The 16,161-nt window shown below is 46.0% G+C and overlaps 1 protein-coding gene across 2 annotated transcripts in view; it reads left to right on the top strand.

Moving 5' to 3' along the window:
• The first annotated feature begins 1,212 nt into the window (after positions 1–1,212).
• Positions 1,213–16,161, top strand: part of BEND4 (BEN domain containing 4) — a 33,354-nt gene continuing 18,405 nt past the window's right edge. For both annotated transcript variants that reach the window (XM_087737821.1, XM_087737822.1), the window contains exons 1-2: positions 1,213–1,644; positions 9,669–10,235. In XM_087737821.1, the coding sequence (XP_087593947.1) occupies positions 1,272–1,644; positions 9,669–10,235 (940 nt within the window). In that variant the 5' untranslated portion in view covers positions 1,213–1,271. The remainder of the gene's footprint in view (positions 1,645–9,668; positions 10,236–16,161) is intronic.

The raw sequence follows: 16,161 nt of genomic DNA, 5'->3' as shown, positions 1-16,161 counted from the left end.
CCTGACTCTGACTAAATAAATAAAGCTGAAATGGGAGAGCGATGACCACAATAAGTAGCCGAAACTCCACATGATGACAGAGGAATGATTTCCCACCGCCACTGCTTAAATATAACTAAGGTGTTCTGTAATTTTACTTCCAAAAGCCAGAGGGCTTATTGTAATCCTGATAAATTATAGCAGCAGAAGCAGGAGAGAAGTGGGACAGAAGAAGGGAAATGTTAATGCAAAATATAAAATTGCCTCGCAGGAAGGAACGGGGAGAGCGAGCAAGCGGTTTGTTATCGTTTATTTTTCTTCAACATATCATTCAGTTTCAGCTGTCTCCCATCTCACCCAGATCTCCACCATTTCTCAGAAACGTCTCTCGATGGCATCTCATTCTCTTCCTGTCTTTCACCAGCGTTTCATTATTTCTTAACTGTCCCTGAAAGGGTCTGGGCAGGAGGCGGAGGGGCGAGGGAGGCGGAGGGGAGCGGGACGAGGCTTCGCCCCACGCCTCCGCCTCATTTAAGCGGTTTGCAAAAAGCGGGCGGGGGGGACACGACGTTGCCAATAATGTTAAATGTGATTAATCTCCCGGATTCCTGGAAATCTGACATGCATGAGTTACAACGAAACCTCTTTTATTTCGCCGTGAAATGCTTTTGCATAATGAGAAAGAAAATGTCCTCTGTGCCCTAATCAACTCTGACAGGTCCTGGACTCCCAAATACTTTTATTTATGGCATTATTTATTTCATCCCTAATAAACGGGGAGGCGGGCCCGCGGCTGGCTCCGTGCGGGGAGGGGAGGAGGGCCGGGCGCCCGCTGGGGCACCCGCGGCGGGGCTCCGCGCCCGGCGGAGGGGCCACAAAGTTTTGGCGGCGGCTCCGCGCAGCGGGCCGGTACCCGCGGCCCCGGCGGCCGTGCCGAGCCGGGCCGGGCCGGGCGGAGCGGGCCGGACCGGGCCGGGGAGGGGAGGGGACCCGGGCCGCTCGTCCCCCGCGGCGGCGCCCGGCGGCTCACCTGCCCCCGCGGGGGGTGCGGGGGCGGTGGCGGCCCCGCCAGGGCCCGCCTCCCCGCCCCGCTGCCATTAGCAGACATTACCCTAAACACTTGCCGGTCGCCGCCCGTCTCCCTCCAGGCATTGGCGCGGCCGCCTGTCAATCAGGCCGGCGCCCCGCCGCGCCGGGGCTCCGCCGTGCCACAGAGACGAGCCGCGGCGGCGGCAGACACAGCCCCGGAGCGGGGCCGCGCCGGGCCGGGCCGAGGGAGGCGGCGGCGGAGGATGGAGGAGGAGATGCAGCCGGCGGAGGAGGGGCCCAGCACCCCCAAAATCTACAAGCAGCGGGGCCCCTACAGCGTCCTGAAGACCTTCCCCGGGAAGCGGGCGGCGCTGGCCAAGCGCTACGAGAGACCCACCATGGTGGAGGTGCCCCGCGGGCGCGGAGCGGGGCAGCCCTTCCCGCACGCCGCCGCCGAGCTGATGCCCTACGCGCCGCACGGCCCCTTCCCCAACGGGCCCGCCCGCCCCGCCGCCGCCCCCGCCGCTGCCCAGGGCCACCCCCGCCCGCCGCCGCCGCCGCCGGCCCCGAGCTCCTCGGGCCGCTACGGCCCCTGCCCGGCGGCGGCGGGGGGCGGCGGCGCGGAGCTGAGCGCAGGTACCCGCAACTCCTCTCCTCCGCCGCGCAACTTCGCGGGGCACTTTGCAGCAGGCGGGAGCGGGATGGGGGCTGCGGGCTCTTCCCCCCCCCCCACACACACACACCCCCCCTCACCACCCTTCTCCCGGGGGGCGGGAGGCGGGCTCGGCCCCCCGCGGGGTCCCCCCCCGTCGGGGCCGGGCGCGGCGGGGGGACGGGGCGGGCGGCTGGGGCTGCCCGTCGGTCCGGCATCGCCGAAGTTCCTGGGGGCGGGCGGGGCCGCCGTCGGGGCCGGGGCCGCTGCCCGGCCGGCATCACCCCCGGCGTGGGGGGGGGTCGCGGCCGCTGCCGTCGGGGCTGTGCCGACAGCCGGTGGCGACTTGGCGGGGCCAGCGGCCGCCGGGCGGTTCGCACCTGCGGGAGCGCCGCCGCCGTCTGCGGGCGGGAGCGGGGGGAGCCCCGGGCCGGCCGCTCCGCCGCTGTCGCGGCCGGGGAGGGCGGCGGGCTGGGGCTGGCTGCCGGAGGGAGCCGCTGGTAATGGAGAGGCTGGTGTTAAAGAGATGGTGATTTTAACAGAAAGAAAATAGATCGGCTGCTTGCCTGCACCGTTTTCATAAGATGCAGCGAGGAACAGGAGATCAGATTATTTTATTATTTTTTTTCTTTAAAGGTGTAAGATACCGAGATGCTGAACGCCTATCTTTCTTTTAGTGATGGCTTGGAGTTAAAAACCACGTAGATCTTGATATGCAACCTAAATTTGGCATCAGGAAATGGGAAATTGCATCTTTAAGCAGAGTACAATCAAAAATGAATTACAATAAATCCTATATAATTGCATAGGTCATTCTCTTTAATGAGATTTTATTAACCTGACTGTCAAGCTTTTGAGTCAGGCAGATATTTTATCTTCTTCAACTGATAAAAGTGTCAGCTATAAACCACCATATAAATATTCATAAATCTACACATCTGTGGCAGCCTATCAGCATCATTCTTTTGGACATTAAAAGCATTCTAATTACTTTCTGTCTAGCAGAGCTGAAATGCTGCCTGTTATAGTATGTGCTTGGCAGGCATGATTGCTTTTGTTTGCCATCACAAATAGCAGCATCCTATTTTATATACTGATGGTCCAGAATATATTCAGGGTTTGACTGAACAGGATGAATATTATGAAGCACCATCTGGTTTTGATAACATCGGGTATATTAACTCATCTGTTAATTTTTGACACATCATTGATTTATTTATTTAGAAAAATTGGATCCTGTTTTGGTATGTTGCTGTTTGCCTTTGTAACAAATGTGATGACATTTCCTTACTAAACAGGGAGATACGCTAGTTAATAGGATATATGGCTATGTTTTAATGCCTGTTTTCGCTCAGAAGCGGTCGTGTACTGGATGAATTTATCATATCTTGTTACAAATAATTCAAGTACTTTACCAAAAAAGTTTAACACTTGAATCGATTAGCTTGAAAATTCACAGCTCTGACGCATAGTCCCATGATCTGTGGCAGAAGGTCACGTGTTCTTTTTTCTTGAAATTACTTCTTGTTTTAAATGCCCAAATGGTGGTATTTCAGTATTTTTTCGTGGCCCACAAGGAAAACACTGCTGATAAATGTGACACCTGCGTTTCTTCACAGAAGCAGGTTACGCCACGGAAAACACTCAGCTGTCTGGTAGACGATATACGAGGCCATATTCACAGCAAAGCCCTCTGGACGTCGATGAGCAGAAGTTTGGACTTTCAGCTGCGTCTGTAGACTGTACTAACCAGGAGCTAGAGCAGGCTTCTAAGTTTGTCCTTGATTTCAGTCCTGTGCTAAAAAAGATAGTTAAGGAACTGCTGTTCATGCACTGAAGTTCTGTGAAGTCCCTGTCCTGTCACCTGCACATCCAGGTTTTACTTTTTCTTTGGGTTCCCATATGAGTCTCAACATACGCTTCTCTCAGCTAAGACTTTTAAGTACCAAGCAAAACAGAACAGGAGAAAACAAACCAAAAACTTGCTACGGTGTGCCAAAGTGCGATTTTGTACAAGTTGTTACCGGAGGCTGATAAAGCAAGAGGCAAGGTTTAGACCTCCTGGGTGTTGTAATCCCCGAGGTGCGGGTGCTTTGCTGAGCTATGCACCTATCCTTCCTGCTCAGTGATGGAGAGACACCAGGCACCTTGTGCTGGAGGAGCCGTAGCATCAGTAAGCTGAGCAGGGAGCTGTCGAGGGTGAACGAGTTGGGGCCTTGAGGCTGTATGTATATGTGGAGTACTTGATTCCATCATCCAGAGGCCTGAAATCCTCTTAACAAATGTGTGAGCCAATTGAATAGCGCAGGCTGCCGGGGGTAAGCAAAGCTGGGGTTTTCCCCCTGGGGAGTGGGAGCGTTTGCATGTGCTGCATGCACGGTCGCTCTGCGCTTTGCCCAGTGCCCGCGGGGTCTCTCCCCACCCAGTTCCTGGGTTCCCCGCAGCAGCAAGGAGCACGGGCTGGGCCCTTTCCAGAACACCTCTTAGCCAGAGGTTTATCTCCCAAGTGGTGGGTGTTACAGGGGGAAGGATCCTTCCCTTAGCAGGTATCCAGCTGCAGGTCTGCTAGGTTGTTCTCCACAAGGCAGACCGTCACCATCCATGACTTGCATGGTTTTCCCCCTTAGCTGAGCCATAGCACTTGGCAGGTGCTTACTTGACTGAAGGGGTGGAGTGCTGTAGATCACAGTTTTGTAGGGATACCCATTTCACAAGTTCAGTTTCAGAGAGTCCCCTCTTTTTGCCAATACCTCTTCACCTGTGCAGGCAACAGTGAGCAAGCTGGCTCGTAAAACACATTCCTGGGATGTCTAACTCTGTGCTAGCAACCTAAACACTTAATACGGTTGATTCTTAATCTTTAGGCATGACATTTCTGGCCCCTTGCGGTTCAGAGCACTAAGTTTGCTTTTGAGAGTGGGCACCTCAAACACAGCCACAAGTAAGGATGCTTCCATATTTTTGAAGCTTTTCCTAATGGTTAGAGCTCTTGCCAAGTATGAATGGTTTCTTCCTCAGTCCCTCTCTGAGAACACCCTGACCTCCAACTCCAGAAGAATTGCAGGAAGAGAGGTATGAGAAGGGGGAAAAGCAGGTCTTCTCCGCCCTTGCTACGGTGAGGAAAGATCTAGCTCAGGATCCCCTCTTGTAGGGAAAGATCCTGCCTGAGAAAAGTCATCTTACGACGAGAAATGTGGAGCTGCACTGCAGCACGAGCTTTCTCTCTCCTCTAGTGAGCAGTGGTTATTCTGACCACTGCTGCTGCAGAGTACGTCACACAAATGGATGCATTCGGAGCACCAGCAGCTACCCATTTTCTCCTGTAAAATACTAGTTCTTTATTAGTCTATTCAGATTATTTTCCTGGTATGAAAACAGTGTGTATCTTTGGTAGCATGTACAGTAACCAGTATCATAGTCCACCAAAGAAACTCCTTTTCCTTAGGAAATCATGATGTAGACCTTATGGTGTGCCTTAAAATTTAAGATGAACTTACCTGGAAAGCAGAGAAAGAAGGGCAGAGCCAGTGCCAACAGCCTGGCATGTTTAACATGACCAGATAATCAAGCTCTGTCACATCCAGACAGAAAAAAGTTTTTCAAGTGAACAGAGAAGGTGAAGATCATCATTTTGGCTTTAACTGAGAAGTTGGGAACCCTCATCTGGAAGCAGATCTATCAGATCAGTACTGAAATGGCGAAACACTTGTAGTCTTCATCCACTGGACTGCCTCAGTGATCTTCATGCAAAATGCCCAAGAAAGCATTGTTTAGTCATGGGAGGTGTCAAATGCTGTCGATTTTGTGACTTAAGCATAGATATTTACAGCAGTGTTCATATCTAAAAACATAATGACAAAGTCTGTATGCATGGACAAAGCCATTTGGGGGGTACTGAGCTGCTGCCCTGGGATCTAAAGTAATAATAATATGATAATAATCCAACAAATCAAGAAATGCAAATCATCAGGTGAGAGGACTGAAACACTGCAAGGTGAAGAGTGAGGTGACTGAAATTGCTAAGGAACCTGGACTTCCGAATCTTGCTGAAAATTAAATACCAGTGAATACATTCTCTGCAGGGGAGAATGTATGGTATTCAGACCTGCTGAGTTGTTATAAAGATGACTTTCTAAACCAGCTGCCCAAGGTTACAAAGGAAACTATGGAAAAGCCACGACCTGAATCCAGAGCCATTGAGACCCAACACAATACCTTATTAATAAACCTGTCTGCTCTAAGTATTGAAAAGATCTTCAGCTGTAGGAAAAGCTGATGTTATACCTGCCAGTCTTTCCAGATGTCTTTTCTGATGCGTCAGTGTAAGTCGTCAGGTTGAGTTTCAGAGGTTTTCTCTTACTAAAACCCTGTTTTCAGCCTGGCAGTTGGCTAGCTAAGAAGCCCCATAGTTCAGCATCAATGAGAAAATGACGTAAAGATGAATGCTGTATCCAGGAGCTGGTACCCGATTTGCTATGTGAGGTTATCTTCTGGTTGCTTGCACTCTGGAATGATCTAGTTAGGAATACTTACACTTTTAGCAATTTAATCCTGCTCTTTTAGCACTTTATGGGCCTGATCTGGCAAGTCTGCCTTCAGGCAAAAGTCTAGTTAAAGTCGATAGAAGTTGTGTAAGACTAAAGACTGCGGGGTCTGAGACATTAGAATTACATGGTTGGTGAGCATCGTAATAAGGAAAAGGAATATCACAATAAGACTTTAATAAACTGTTTACGCTGTTTCAGTCCGGTGGAGTCATTTCAATAGAATCCTCCTTTCCTAGAAAATACATACATTATATTAAATCAATTAAGAATCATAGATCGGTGATCATTCAGTAGTAATCACATAAAAACAACTTTTTGTCATTTCTTAGTGATTAGACATTGCACAGTGCTTGCATTTCTAATTACAGGCAGTCCGTAAAAGCTGAAATCCCAGTTTCTACAATATATGCTAAATGGGCAGCATTTGTTTTTTCTTCATCACAAGAAACAACTGTAGCTATCGTTCTCATTTAGGGTTGTTCAGGCTGTGGGTGCGTGTACCATTACTGGTGTAGAAGTCGCTTCAAAGTGGTACCCGCTTCAGCACAGAGCCAGATGTTTCCAGAACGTGTGCTGAGAGCATCCCTCGCTATTGCTGCCCAGCGGTACCCACAAAAAAGGCATTTTTGAATCTTTCTGCCAGCAATTCAAAATAGCCCTGCCTTGTCATGACTTCCGTTTTTATATCTTTGAATGTGGGTTAAAGTTAAGAAAAAAACAGTAATTGCTGTTATTGTGTCTTTGTAGTAGATCTGATACTGAACTGAAGAGTAAATCAATACTGTCATTTCTGTATAAAATTTCAGTTACATTTTAAGCCATTATCACAGTGAATGTGCCTAATGCATTCAATTTTACAACAAAACTAATCATTAATTTTATCTTTACTGATGTTAGTGTGTATTATAGCATTCTTCAGAACTGGTATTTGAAATGTCAGGTTACTTTTTGCCATATTTGAGGAGAAGCCATAATATTAGAATAACGTATATTAATCTAATCCTTTTTCGGTTGTTTCATTCATATTTTGTCCCCTTGCAACAAGGATACGCAAAGAATGAGTAACTGTTTTGTCAACAGGGACCATAATGATTAAAATACAAACAGTAAATATGACTTCAGGTCTGGAATCGGATTATAGGATTAAAATGAATGAAAAACTGCTCTGTAGTAGGATTGCAAAGTTCCAATCGATACCATCCTGTAATAATTTTAAAGGGAAAATGTGGGAAGTAAAGAAATAAGGCAAAGAGAGCACAACTTCAGGTTGTTGGTGATGCTTGAGTTTCTTGATTTTCTTTTGGTTTATCGTTAGGTCGCAGCTAGAAAGCTGCAATGTCACTGGGGTTCCGTGCTTTCGATTTATCTTACATCTGTTGTGCTGGGTTATTTTGCTCTTGCATCGTAAGGGTTAAAGACAGCTGGCCTTAGGTTAATGCAGTAGAAGGGAAGGAGGGACAGCGGGAGTGGAGGCTGCAGAGCACCTGGCACCGGCACCCACTTGCAAAGGGGCAGCAGTGCCTGTGCATTTCTGGCCTTGTGAGTTTGTAATGTGGACTGAGGGCGTTGCTTAACGTTTTGGATCAAAGATGTGCTGGAGAAATCTGCCCTGGTTTGTCTGAGCCCATCTACAAGGGTGCGGTATGACTTGTTAGCACAGGAGGCTGATTGCAAGGATGCTTTAAGTGTTCTTAGGGCCACCCCAATCCTTCACAGGCCGGTGGGCTCTCTCTGCTTGGCCCTGGGCAGCCTCATAGCCCAGCACTGCGCCTGTGTTTGTTCTGTCTGCCTCAGGTCCCTGTTCTTACCTTTGGTTCCTCGGGAGATCGCATCCTCGGATTTTGTGCCGGGGAGGTCTCCTCAGGCTTCATTCGAGACTGAAAGCATTTGTATGCTGCTTCAGCCCTGCCCTCTTTGCAGAGATCTGGAGGATGGTAAAAATGCAAATTAGTGTTGTTTCAAATATTCTTCAGGCCAGCTGTACTAACCTCAGTGCGAAGTAGATTTTCCACCAGAAGGTGTATTTCCTGGATCGTGGAGAAGTACTGTGAGAAGTGCCACCTCTTAAAGGACTGAATTCTGAACGTTTCTGTTCTTTATGTATTATCAGTGTGACGAGGCTATGTTTTCGTCTCTAGTGATGAAGTTAAGATAGATGAAGGTCTGGGGTGCTTAGTCTCATGCATCTGTGGCAGGTTGCCTTTTCAAAAGTAAATGCATTTGTCGCTTTCTAAAAGTCAAGCCTGCCTGAGAAGAGCTCTCCAAAATTGGCAGTGCTTAAATCTACCACTCTTTTTTTTTTTTTTTATCTCATGCAAAATGTTAGTTACATCTTTTTAGGCACCTAGAGGAACTCAGCTATGAATAAGCTAAAAATTTTTAAAAAGGCATTATTTTTATCAGGAAACCTAACAGGCCATACCATAAATCAGAGCCAAGCATCTTGGTCGTTTTCCGTCTGGGTCCAAGAACTGTTACAGCAGTTTGATTCTACATAGACACTCAGAAGTGAACCATCCTGCTATGGAGGTTTAGGTTATAGCTGCTATTGCTCCCTGAGACGTGAGACCTTCTGTTATTAGAGGCAAGGCTGACTAGGTGCAGCGTGGCATCCTTATTCTGCTTCCAGAGCCAAGCTGCTGCCTCCAGAAGCTGCTGCACAGCCCCACACAGAGTCTTCTGATTATGTCTAGAGCAGCTTGAAGAACACTGCACTGCGCTCCCCTGTGCGATACTGGCATACCCACAAACTCATAGGAGGTCAGCAGGACAGAAAAAATTCCTCCTCTGACCAGAGGAGCTTCACGTTGTACATTTGGTATCTTCCCTTGGTATAAGAAGAGGGGTTTGTGCTTATCACTCTTGAGTTGTTCTTGGACATTTCTGGAACCTAAAGCAAAAGGAACAGAAGCAAAGTCCATAAAATTGGGGGTGAGTCACGTGAAGTGTCCCATGCCCAATGACAAGCAAGTGCAGTAAAGATGAAAAGGAGAGAAAGCAATGCTTGGAAGCCTTGTTGGAGAGGAGCAGGGCATGGGAAGAAAGTGTAGTGCAAAGTCCTGCAAAAATGTACAGGCAATGCCCACCAGCAGCTTGAAATAGGCTTCCAGAGAAATACTTACTTGAACTTTTACTTGTAGCAGATTGGATGGAATTTGTATTTTCTTCCCCATTTTCCTGTCTTAATCCCTCTGAAAGAAGATGGCAGTAAGCAGTGACTATCATCACAATGCATTTCTGATTAACAGCAAGGGCACAGGGGCACTCTCAAAATAGAAGCAAAGTCGGGATTGTTTTAAATCACAGTGTTGCAGAAGTATTAAAGCGGAAGCCATAATTTTAATGTGTTCAGAAATAAAATGCATGCTACTGTAAACCGTTGTGTACATTCATCTAGCTGCTACTGACTGGCATAACCTTTTGCATTAGGTTTCTGTGATTCATCTTTTCTTTTGTTTCAGAGAGTCGAATGATTCTGGATGCCTTTGCCCAACAATGCAGCCGGGTTCTAAGTCTCTTAAATTGTGGTGGAAAACTACTGGACAACAATCACTCTCAGTCCATGATTTCCTGTATAAAGCAGGAAAACCCAAATTATAGTGAAAGACAAGAGCAATGTCAGCTTGGGAAAATGGTCCATAGTCAGACATCAGACATTTTAGACATAGAGATGCAGTATATGCAAAAGAAACAACAAACCTCAGCCTTTCTGAGAGTTTTTACCGATTCCCTTCAGAACTATTTGCTTTCTGGGAGCTTCCCTTCTCAGAACACCTCATCAGTAAATGATTTTAGCCATTTGGCAGATGTGGATCCACTTTCAACTTCTCCAGTACATACTTTAGGTGGATGGACATCTCCAGCAACATCTGAATCTCATGGTCACCCATCGTCTTCTACACTTCCAGAGGAGGAAGAGGAGGAAGAGGAAGAAGGTTACTGCCCTCGGTGTCAAGAGCTAGAGCAGGAGGTAATTTCATTGCAACAAGAAAACGAGGAACTTCGTAGAAAATTGGAGAGCATTCCAGGTAAATAATCCCCTGCCATGTAATGCTGTCAGTCGGTGATAAAAACAGTTTGGGTAATAGTTTGTTTTAAGTTCTAGTTGTCTTTTAAGGTTGTAGTTGTAGTAATCAAATGCTGGAATTTGTCTCCATCCAAAATTCCTGTAGCTGTGCCCACTGGAAAATTATCTGCTGATACTCATCCATACGAATCATGAGTCCTAGACTAATGAGCTGTGTTCAGGATGGCGTGTAGTTGTAATCCCAAATTCCAAACATCAGGTGATTTGTCATGGTAATTTCAAACATATGCTTTTCTACCTAATTATCTGTATTGCTCTTTAAGTGATGTTGCAGCTTATAAACCCAATTCCCTTTTGGGGCTCCTTTTCTGGTTACTTAAAGAAACTATTCAAAGTTATGTCCATACTTTTAACCAAAATAGATTTGGCTTTTACCTTGAACAGTATCTCTTAAATTGCTGTTAGCTCAGTGAGAAGCATAAATACATCTCCTCCCATTTATTTTCAAATAATACCTGAAAAAAGGCTTGGCAACAAATTCTCCGGTTCAGCAATACCTACCAGCCACTGGGGGAGAGAAAGCAGACAGAAAAACCCCATCTAATAGAAACCCCCTCTATGAAAAACTTCTCTTGCCCCTTTAAACTTAGGACGTACCACTGTTAAGGTGCACTGACATACTTGAAGAGTGGTATTGGATGAGAATAAAATGTCTTCGACCCATATCCTCTAAACTTTAAGCACAGGCAAAAGTGCACCTCAAATAATAATACTAAAAACAAACTGGAATTTAGCAAGGAAATAAGTATACAACACACTTCTGACACATCTATAAATGCTAGGTAGCTGCACCTTTGCTAGCTAAAGTTTGAGGTGCTTAGGGTAGATCCATGCAAAGTTCACTGAAATAATGCCTAAATGGCAGAAAAGCCATTTAGCATGGGCTGCAAGAGAGAAAATACTCCAAAGCTGCTAACTATGCGGAAAGGAAGAAGGCAGCAACCAACCACTTTTCAAATATGTATGTGCAGTTGCAAAATCTGAGCAAAAAGCAAGCAGTAGTCTTCATCATTCTTTTCCCCAGCTATCGGTGATGTATTATGAATTATTTGTATTACATTGTGTTTTTCTATTGTGCATTGGTCCTTAGGTGGTACCAGCAGATCCCATAACCAACATTGTTCAGTGCAGAGAAAACCCAAAGTTTAGGATACTTCCCCCACCCCTCCCAAAATCTGGAGTCACCATAACTCGTGCACTCTCACTGGATTCAGTAGTGGTTCATACATCACACGGAAACACTGTGTGACAAAGGGAATCGTGTTGAGTCCTAGCTTCAGGTGTATAAGACAAAAAATTATCATTAGAGTCTGTAATCTGACCTACAGCTTTCATTCAATCACGTATATTGAACCCAGTAATCTTTCTGACTTTGACTAAAACATAACTTACATTTGACTCAAGTGATATCTCGGAAGGCCTCCGGTCCTGAGCTGGAGACTCTGGTGAGCAGTGGCTCTACCTCTCACCCTGACACTTGACTCCAGTGGTTAATTACACTGGTGAAAACGTGTGCCTTATTCCCTGCCTGACTATCTGAAATCACCTTCTGGCCATTGGCTTTTATGCTTTGCTCCACTAAATGAAGCGCTGTATAGGACTGGGTGCTTTTTCCAGATGAAGGAATTTACAGATTGAAAGCTGACTTAATTTCCATCTTAGATAAACGAAGCAAACAGAGCTGTTTAAAACTCACCAAATGAGTTGAATCCTTCTTTGCAGTTCTTTTCACCTCTCTGCTCATTTCTTTAAAATTTGGGCACTGGAAATACATGCAACATTTTCCTATCTGCCTGAGCGAAGGTGAATAGTCTCTTTGTTCCTGCCTGTGGTTGCCTTTGTCATTTGGCCCTCGGTTGTGCAGCTGAGCTTCTCATTCTGTGCACATTTCTTCCTAGACGTACATACTTTGTATGTGGCTGTGTTCATGTACTCTGATCCAGATTGCTTTGGCTGCCCTGTTTTCCCACTGTTTGCTGTTCAGCAGTTTCTGTATCATCCAGAATTTTTTTTTTATTGTTTTTAAATTAACTTCATGATTCTGGCTAGAAATGTTGAATGGTATTGAGGCTGCTGTCAGTCCCTGTCGAGCCCTGCTAGAAACACCTCTATTCATGATGATTCCCCTAATGACAAATACTTGAGATGTCGGTAGCAGGTTCTTAATCCATGTGTGCTATATTCTACTGATGTTGTGTATTGCTGCTCTTGCAATCGGATAACTCATGGTAGTATGTTAAGTGCCCTTCAGGAGTCTAGGTATATTACATCTGTTCAACCCAACTTTTTCAAGCAAACCTATAATCTCATCAAAGAATGACAATCGGGTTAGTCTGACAAGATCCACTTTCCATAAGACTGTTTTGACTGGCATTAATTATATTCATATTCTTTGGTTCTTAGTCATTGAATCCCGTTGCAATTGCCTGTATTTTGCTAGGATTAATGCCGGGCTAAGCAGACAGTATTTACCTGGGTCATCACAGTTACCCTTCATCTCCCTTTAAAAGAGAGATGAGCATACATAAACACAGTCATTCTTCACCCTCCAGGAGTAATGAAACTCCTTGTTCATGGCATATCAAAGGAAGCAGACAAACATAAATGTGCAAGGACATATGACTTCATCAGCCAGCAGAAAATCGTCATCAAATGCATCTGCTGACTGGGTTACGTATACAGATAGGTCCAAAGCGACCCAGGTGTGTGAGGAAGCGTTAAGAGCCACAGAAGATGCCCTCTGATTTTGCTACGTGGTAGGACAGAGGTCTGAGCTCCCCGGGCAATCCCACAGCCACCACTGAGCAAGGTTAATCAAAAATCAACTAAAGGCAATGTTTAATTATTTTTGTCTCCAGTGCTGATTTTGCTCCAGTGAGCATCTGCTACCAAAGAAGCCGGCAGAAATTTTTCTGTGACTTGAAACGCCCAACTCTGTATGTAAACAGGCATAACGCTCATTCTCTGAGCTTTTTTTTTTGCCCATCAAGACGTTGCAGGCCTCGGGCGGGAGCCAGAAAGCCTTCTGCAGAGGGTCTCAGTGATTTTTGTCACCATCTATCATATCAGTCATGTCGGAGCACAAGCTTTCTTCCTTGCTTGTTCGTACAACTCAGGCTGGGCATCCGACAGACCAGGCAAGGTGATTAGTGCAGGGGAAAAGCGACCATGGAGGCAGCTAGATGAGCGTGGAGGCTGCCATGCTGTCCCATCAAGCCGCTGAAAGAGCAGGTTTTTTGACATAGTGGTTTTCCCTCTCACCCCTGAGGGAGCTGGGCTGGAGCTGCTCGGTGGTGCTCGCAGGGGACCCCGTGGGGCGGTGGGAGGTGCGCACTGTGCCCTCCCCGCGGGCGCTGAGGCTCCCGCTAGCAACCCTGTCAACAGGAGATAAAAGCACTGGCCCCTCCCATCTGCTCTATAACCGTCTATGAATCATTTTATCCTTTTCCTGAAATACTTCGCATTTCTTTTTTTTTTTTTACTTTCCATATGCAAAAGCCCTTTTAAAATCCATGAGAGTTTGCGGTCTAAAAATAGTTACCGCTGTACAGCTCTGCCTCTAGCTCTGCAAAGCACCATTTGCATGGCTCGCAAAGAGGCTACCGGGAAGAAGAGTGTTTTCTCAGCAGATGTAAAGGTGACAACTTTTTTTTTAACAAATATTACACAAAACATATCCTACTGTAGCTTTTGGACACAAAAAATAAGAGTTTTCTGTTTTCAGGACTATGCCCTGTTGCTGTAGAAGCCCTCCAGTCTGTAGGATCTTTTTGCCCGTAGCCCGGCATCACTCTTTAGCAGATCACCACTGGAGAAAAATGATTACATGGGTGAAATAGTGCATATGTTTTGGTTGCTGGGGAAGGGGGTCTCAAAAAATACCCATTTGATTGGACTGAAACAATACTTAAATTTGTGTGAAACCCTAATTGTTTCACCTATGGAATAAATGAAGAAAAATTCCTATTTCAGTGCTTTGGTTTTGGAGCAATGTGACATCTTGCAATTTGTGCAGTTTTCCCCAATAATATTTTTCTTAGGCAAAAATATTAACTGAACATTTTCAGTTCCAGTTCAACTGAAAAAAAGAGAAACCTTTTCATTCAGTGTGTTATTTTGTCTTGTTTTGAAAAACACTTAAAGATCAGATAATTTCTGGAAGGAGTTTGGCAAACTCAAAACTTCAGGTTTTGAGACAGTCAAGAACAGAGCAAAGTAATCCATCTATATGAGGAGAAAAATGTCTCCTAATCTCTTTCCTCTGTATAAAAATTACTAGGGCTGTGATACATTCCCAATAGTAAAATTAAAGATTTATTTGTGAGACTGCATGTAAGACCTGGATTTCTAAATCCTCTAATATATAAGGATATTAGGCAGTTCTCCTTTGCTATTGTCAGCAGGATTTTCTCACAGCTTTCGGCCTAAAAGGGAGGAAATATTTCGAGGTGGTTAAAGTCATGAGTGAGGGTTTGCCTCCTGGTGCTCCCAGCTTTGCCGCATGGTTTTGGGCAAACCAGCCTGAGAGCAGTGAAAAGGTGTAAATAAGTAAGATGAAGCAGTGTGTGATAAATACAGTAATTATTCTTACCTTGCTGGCCTGGCAGCAAAAAATACTCCAGCAAATTGCAGGAGAATGGGGGTGAAAAACCCCCTCAAATGTAGAGCAGTGATCACCTACAGAGATGACGTTCATGGTGGCTGGAAGTAGCCAAAGCAAAGCAGGATTTGCAGGTAGAGTTAATATCAATGTAATTGAAAAAGTCAGACAAGTTTTCCAGGAGGTTTTGTGTGCCCAAGGCTTGACTCTTTTTCCTGACTATATCGTATGATCTAATAAAAGATATTACTTTTCCCTACAAATCCTGTCTCCTTTATACTTTCAGAGCATCGCCTTTCCAAAGAGCCTACCACAGCCGCAGCGTAGATAAAGCAGCCATCAAGGGTTGTGACAAACACTTTTTCATGTCCTTTTTTTTTGTCCTTTTTCTTGATGTTCACATTTAACCACTTCTTTGGTTTCCCTTGATGTTCTGGATGTTTTGGTCTCATCTCTGGCCTCGTTCTGCTGTTCAGCTTCAAAGCGTGAAGTTGCTTCGGGAAGAGAGAGCCTCGAGCATGGTCGCCCAGTGTTTGGCACGAGAACCCCTTTGAATCTGCAGCACAGCTTTGCTGGCAGCTTGAGGGTGCCGGCTTAGTTTGCTAAACCAGCCTGAGTACAAAAACTTACTGAAACACGTAACTGCAGCAGAACAGGGCTTCATTAATTGTTTTTTCCACGCTTCTGGGGCAGGCTTCTTTGCCTGCCTTGGGGAGCAAGAGCTGGTGGGAGTTTTGTGGAGGGCTGCGGTTCAGCCTGGCAAAGCTGAACTCCCCGGTCTCAACTTCGGTTTGCGTTTTGCAGGTCAGCACTTGGCATTTTAGTGACACAAACTGCTGTCCCCGCTCACCGGGGGCTCCTTGGTTTCCCTGTTAGTTATCAGCAGTATAAATGTGTAGAGGAGCTTACAGGGGAGGTCCCTGTCCTGAAGACTTCAGGGCTGAAAGGGAGGACAAGAAGAGGTACCTTCTATTAAGTAGAAGGAAAGTGAGGGAGCACAGACAAAAATAAAAGCCACAGGAGCACGTGGCAGCATCGCTTAAATGCGAGATGCACAGCTGCCTTGTTTTGTCTCCTCTCTTCTGTTGTTTAGGGAGAGGCGTACGTTCCAGGGGCGTATGGAAGGGGCACATTCTTCTTTCTGGAGGAAATATTTTTGCAAAAGAAAATTAAAAGAAATACAATGGCTTTTCAGATGCAGATTAACAGAAGTAAAATGGTTTTCCACTCCACCCGGAAAACGCAACTGAGAGGGATTTTGAAGGTA

The sequence above is a fragment of the Nipponia nippon genome, unplaced genomic scaffold (genome assembly GCF_047370975.1).
Source record: "Nipponia nippon isolate SJK-2023a ecotype South Korea unplaced genomic scaffold, ASM4737097v1 scaffold_6, whole genome shotgun sequence".
NCBI lineage: Eukaryota > Metazoa > Chordata > Aves > Pelecaniformes > Threskiornithidae > Nipponia > Nipponia nippon.
Note: the sequence above shows the minus strand (reverse complement) of the source record. Positions and strands in the feature narration are given on the sequence as shown.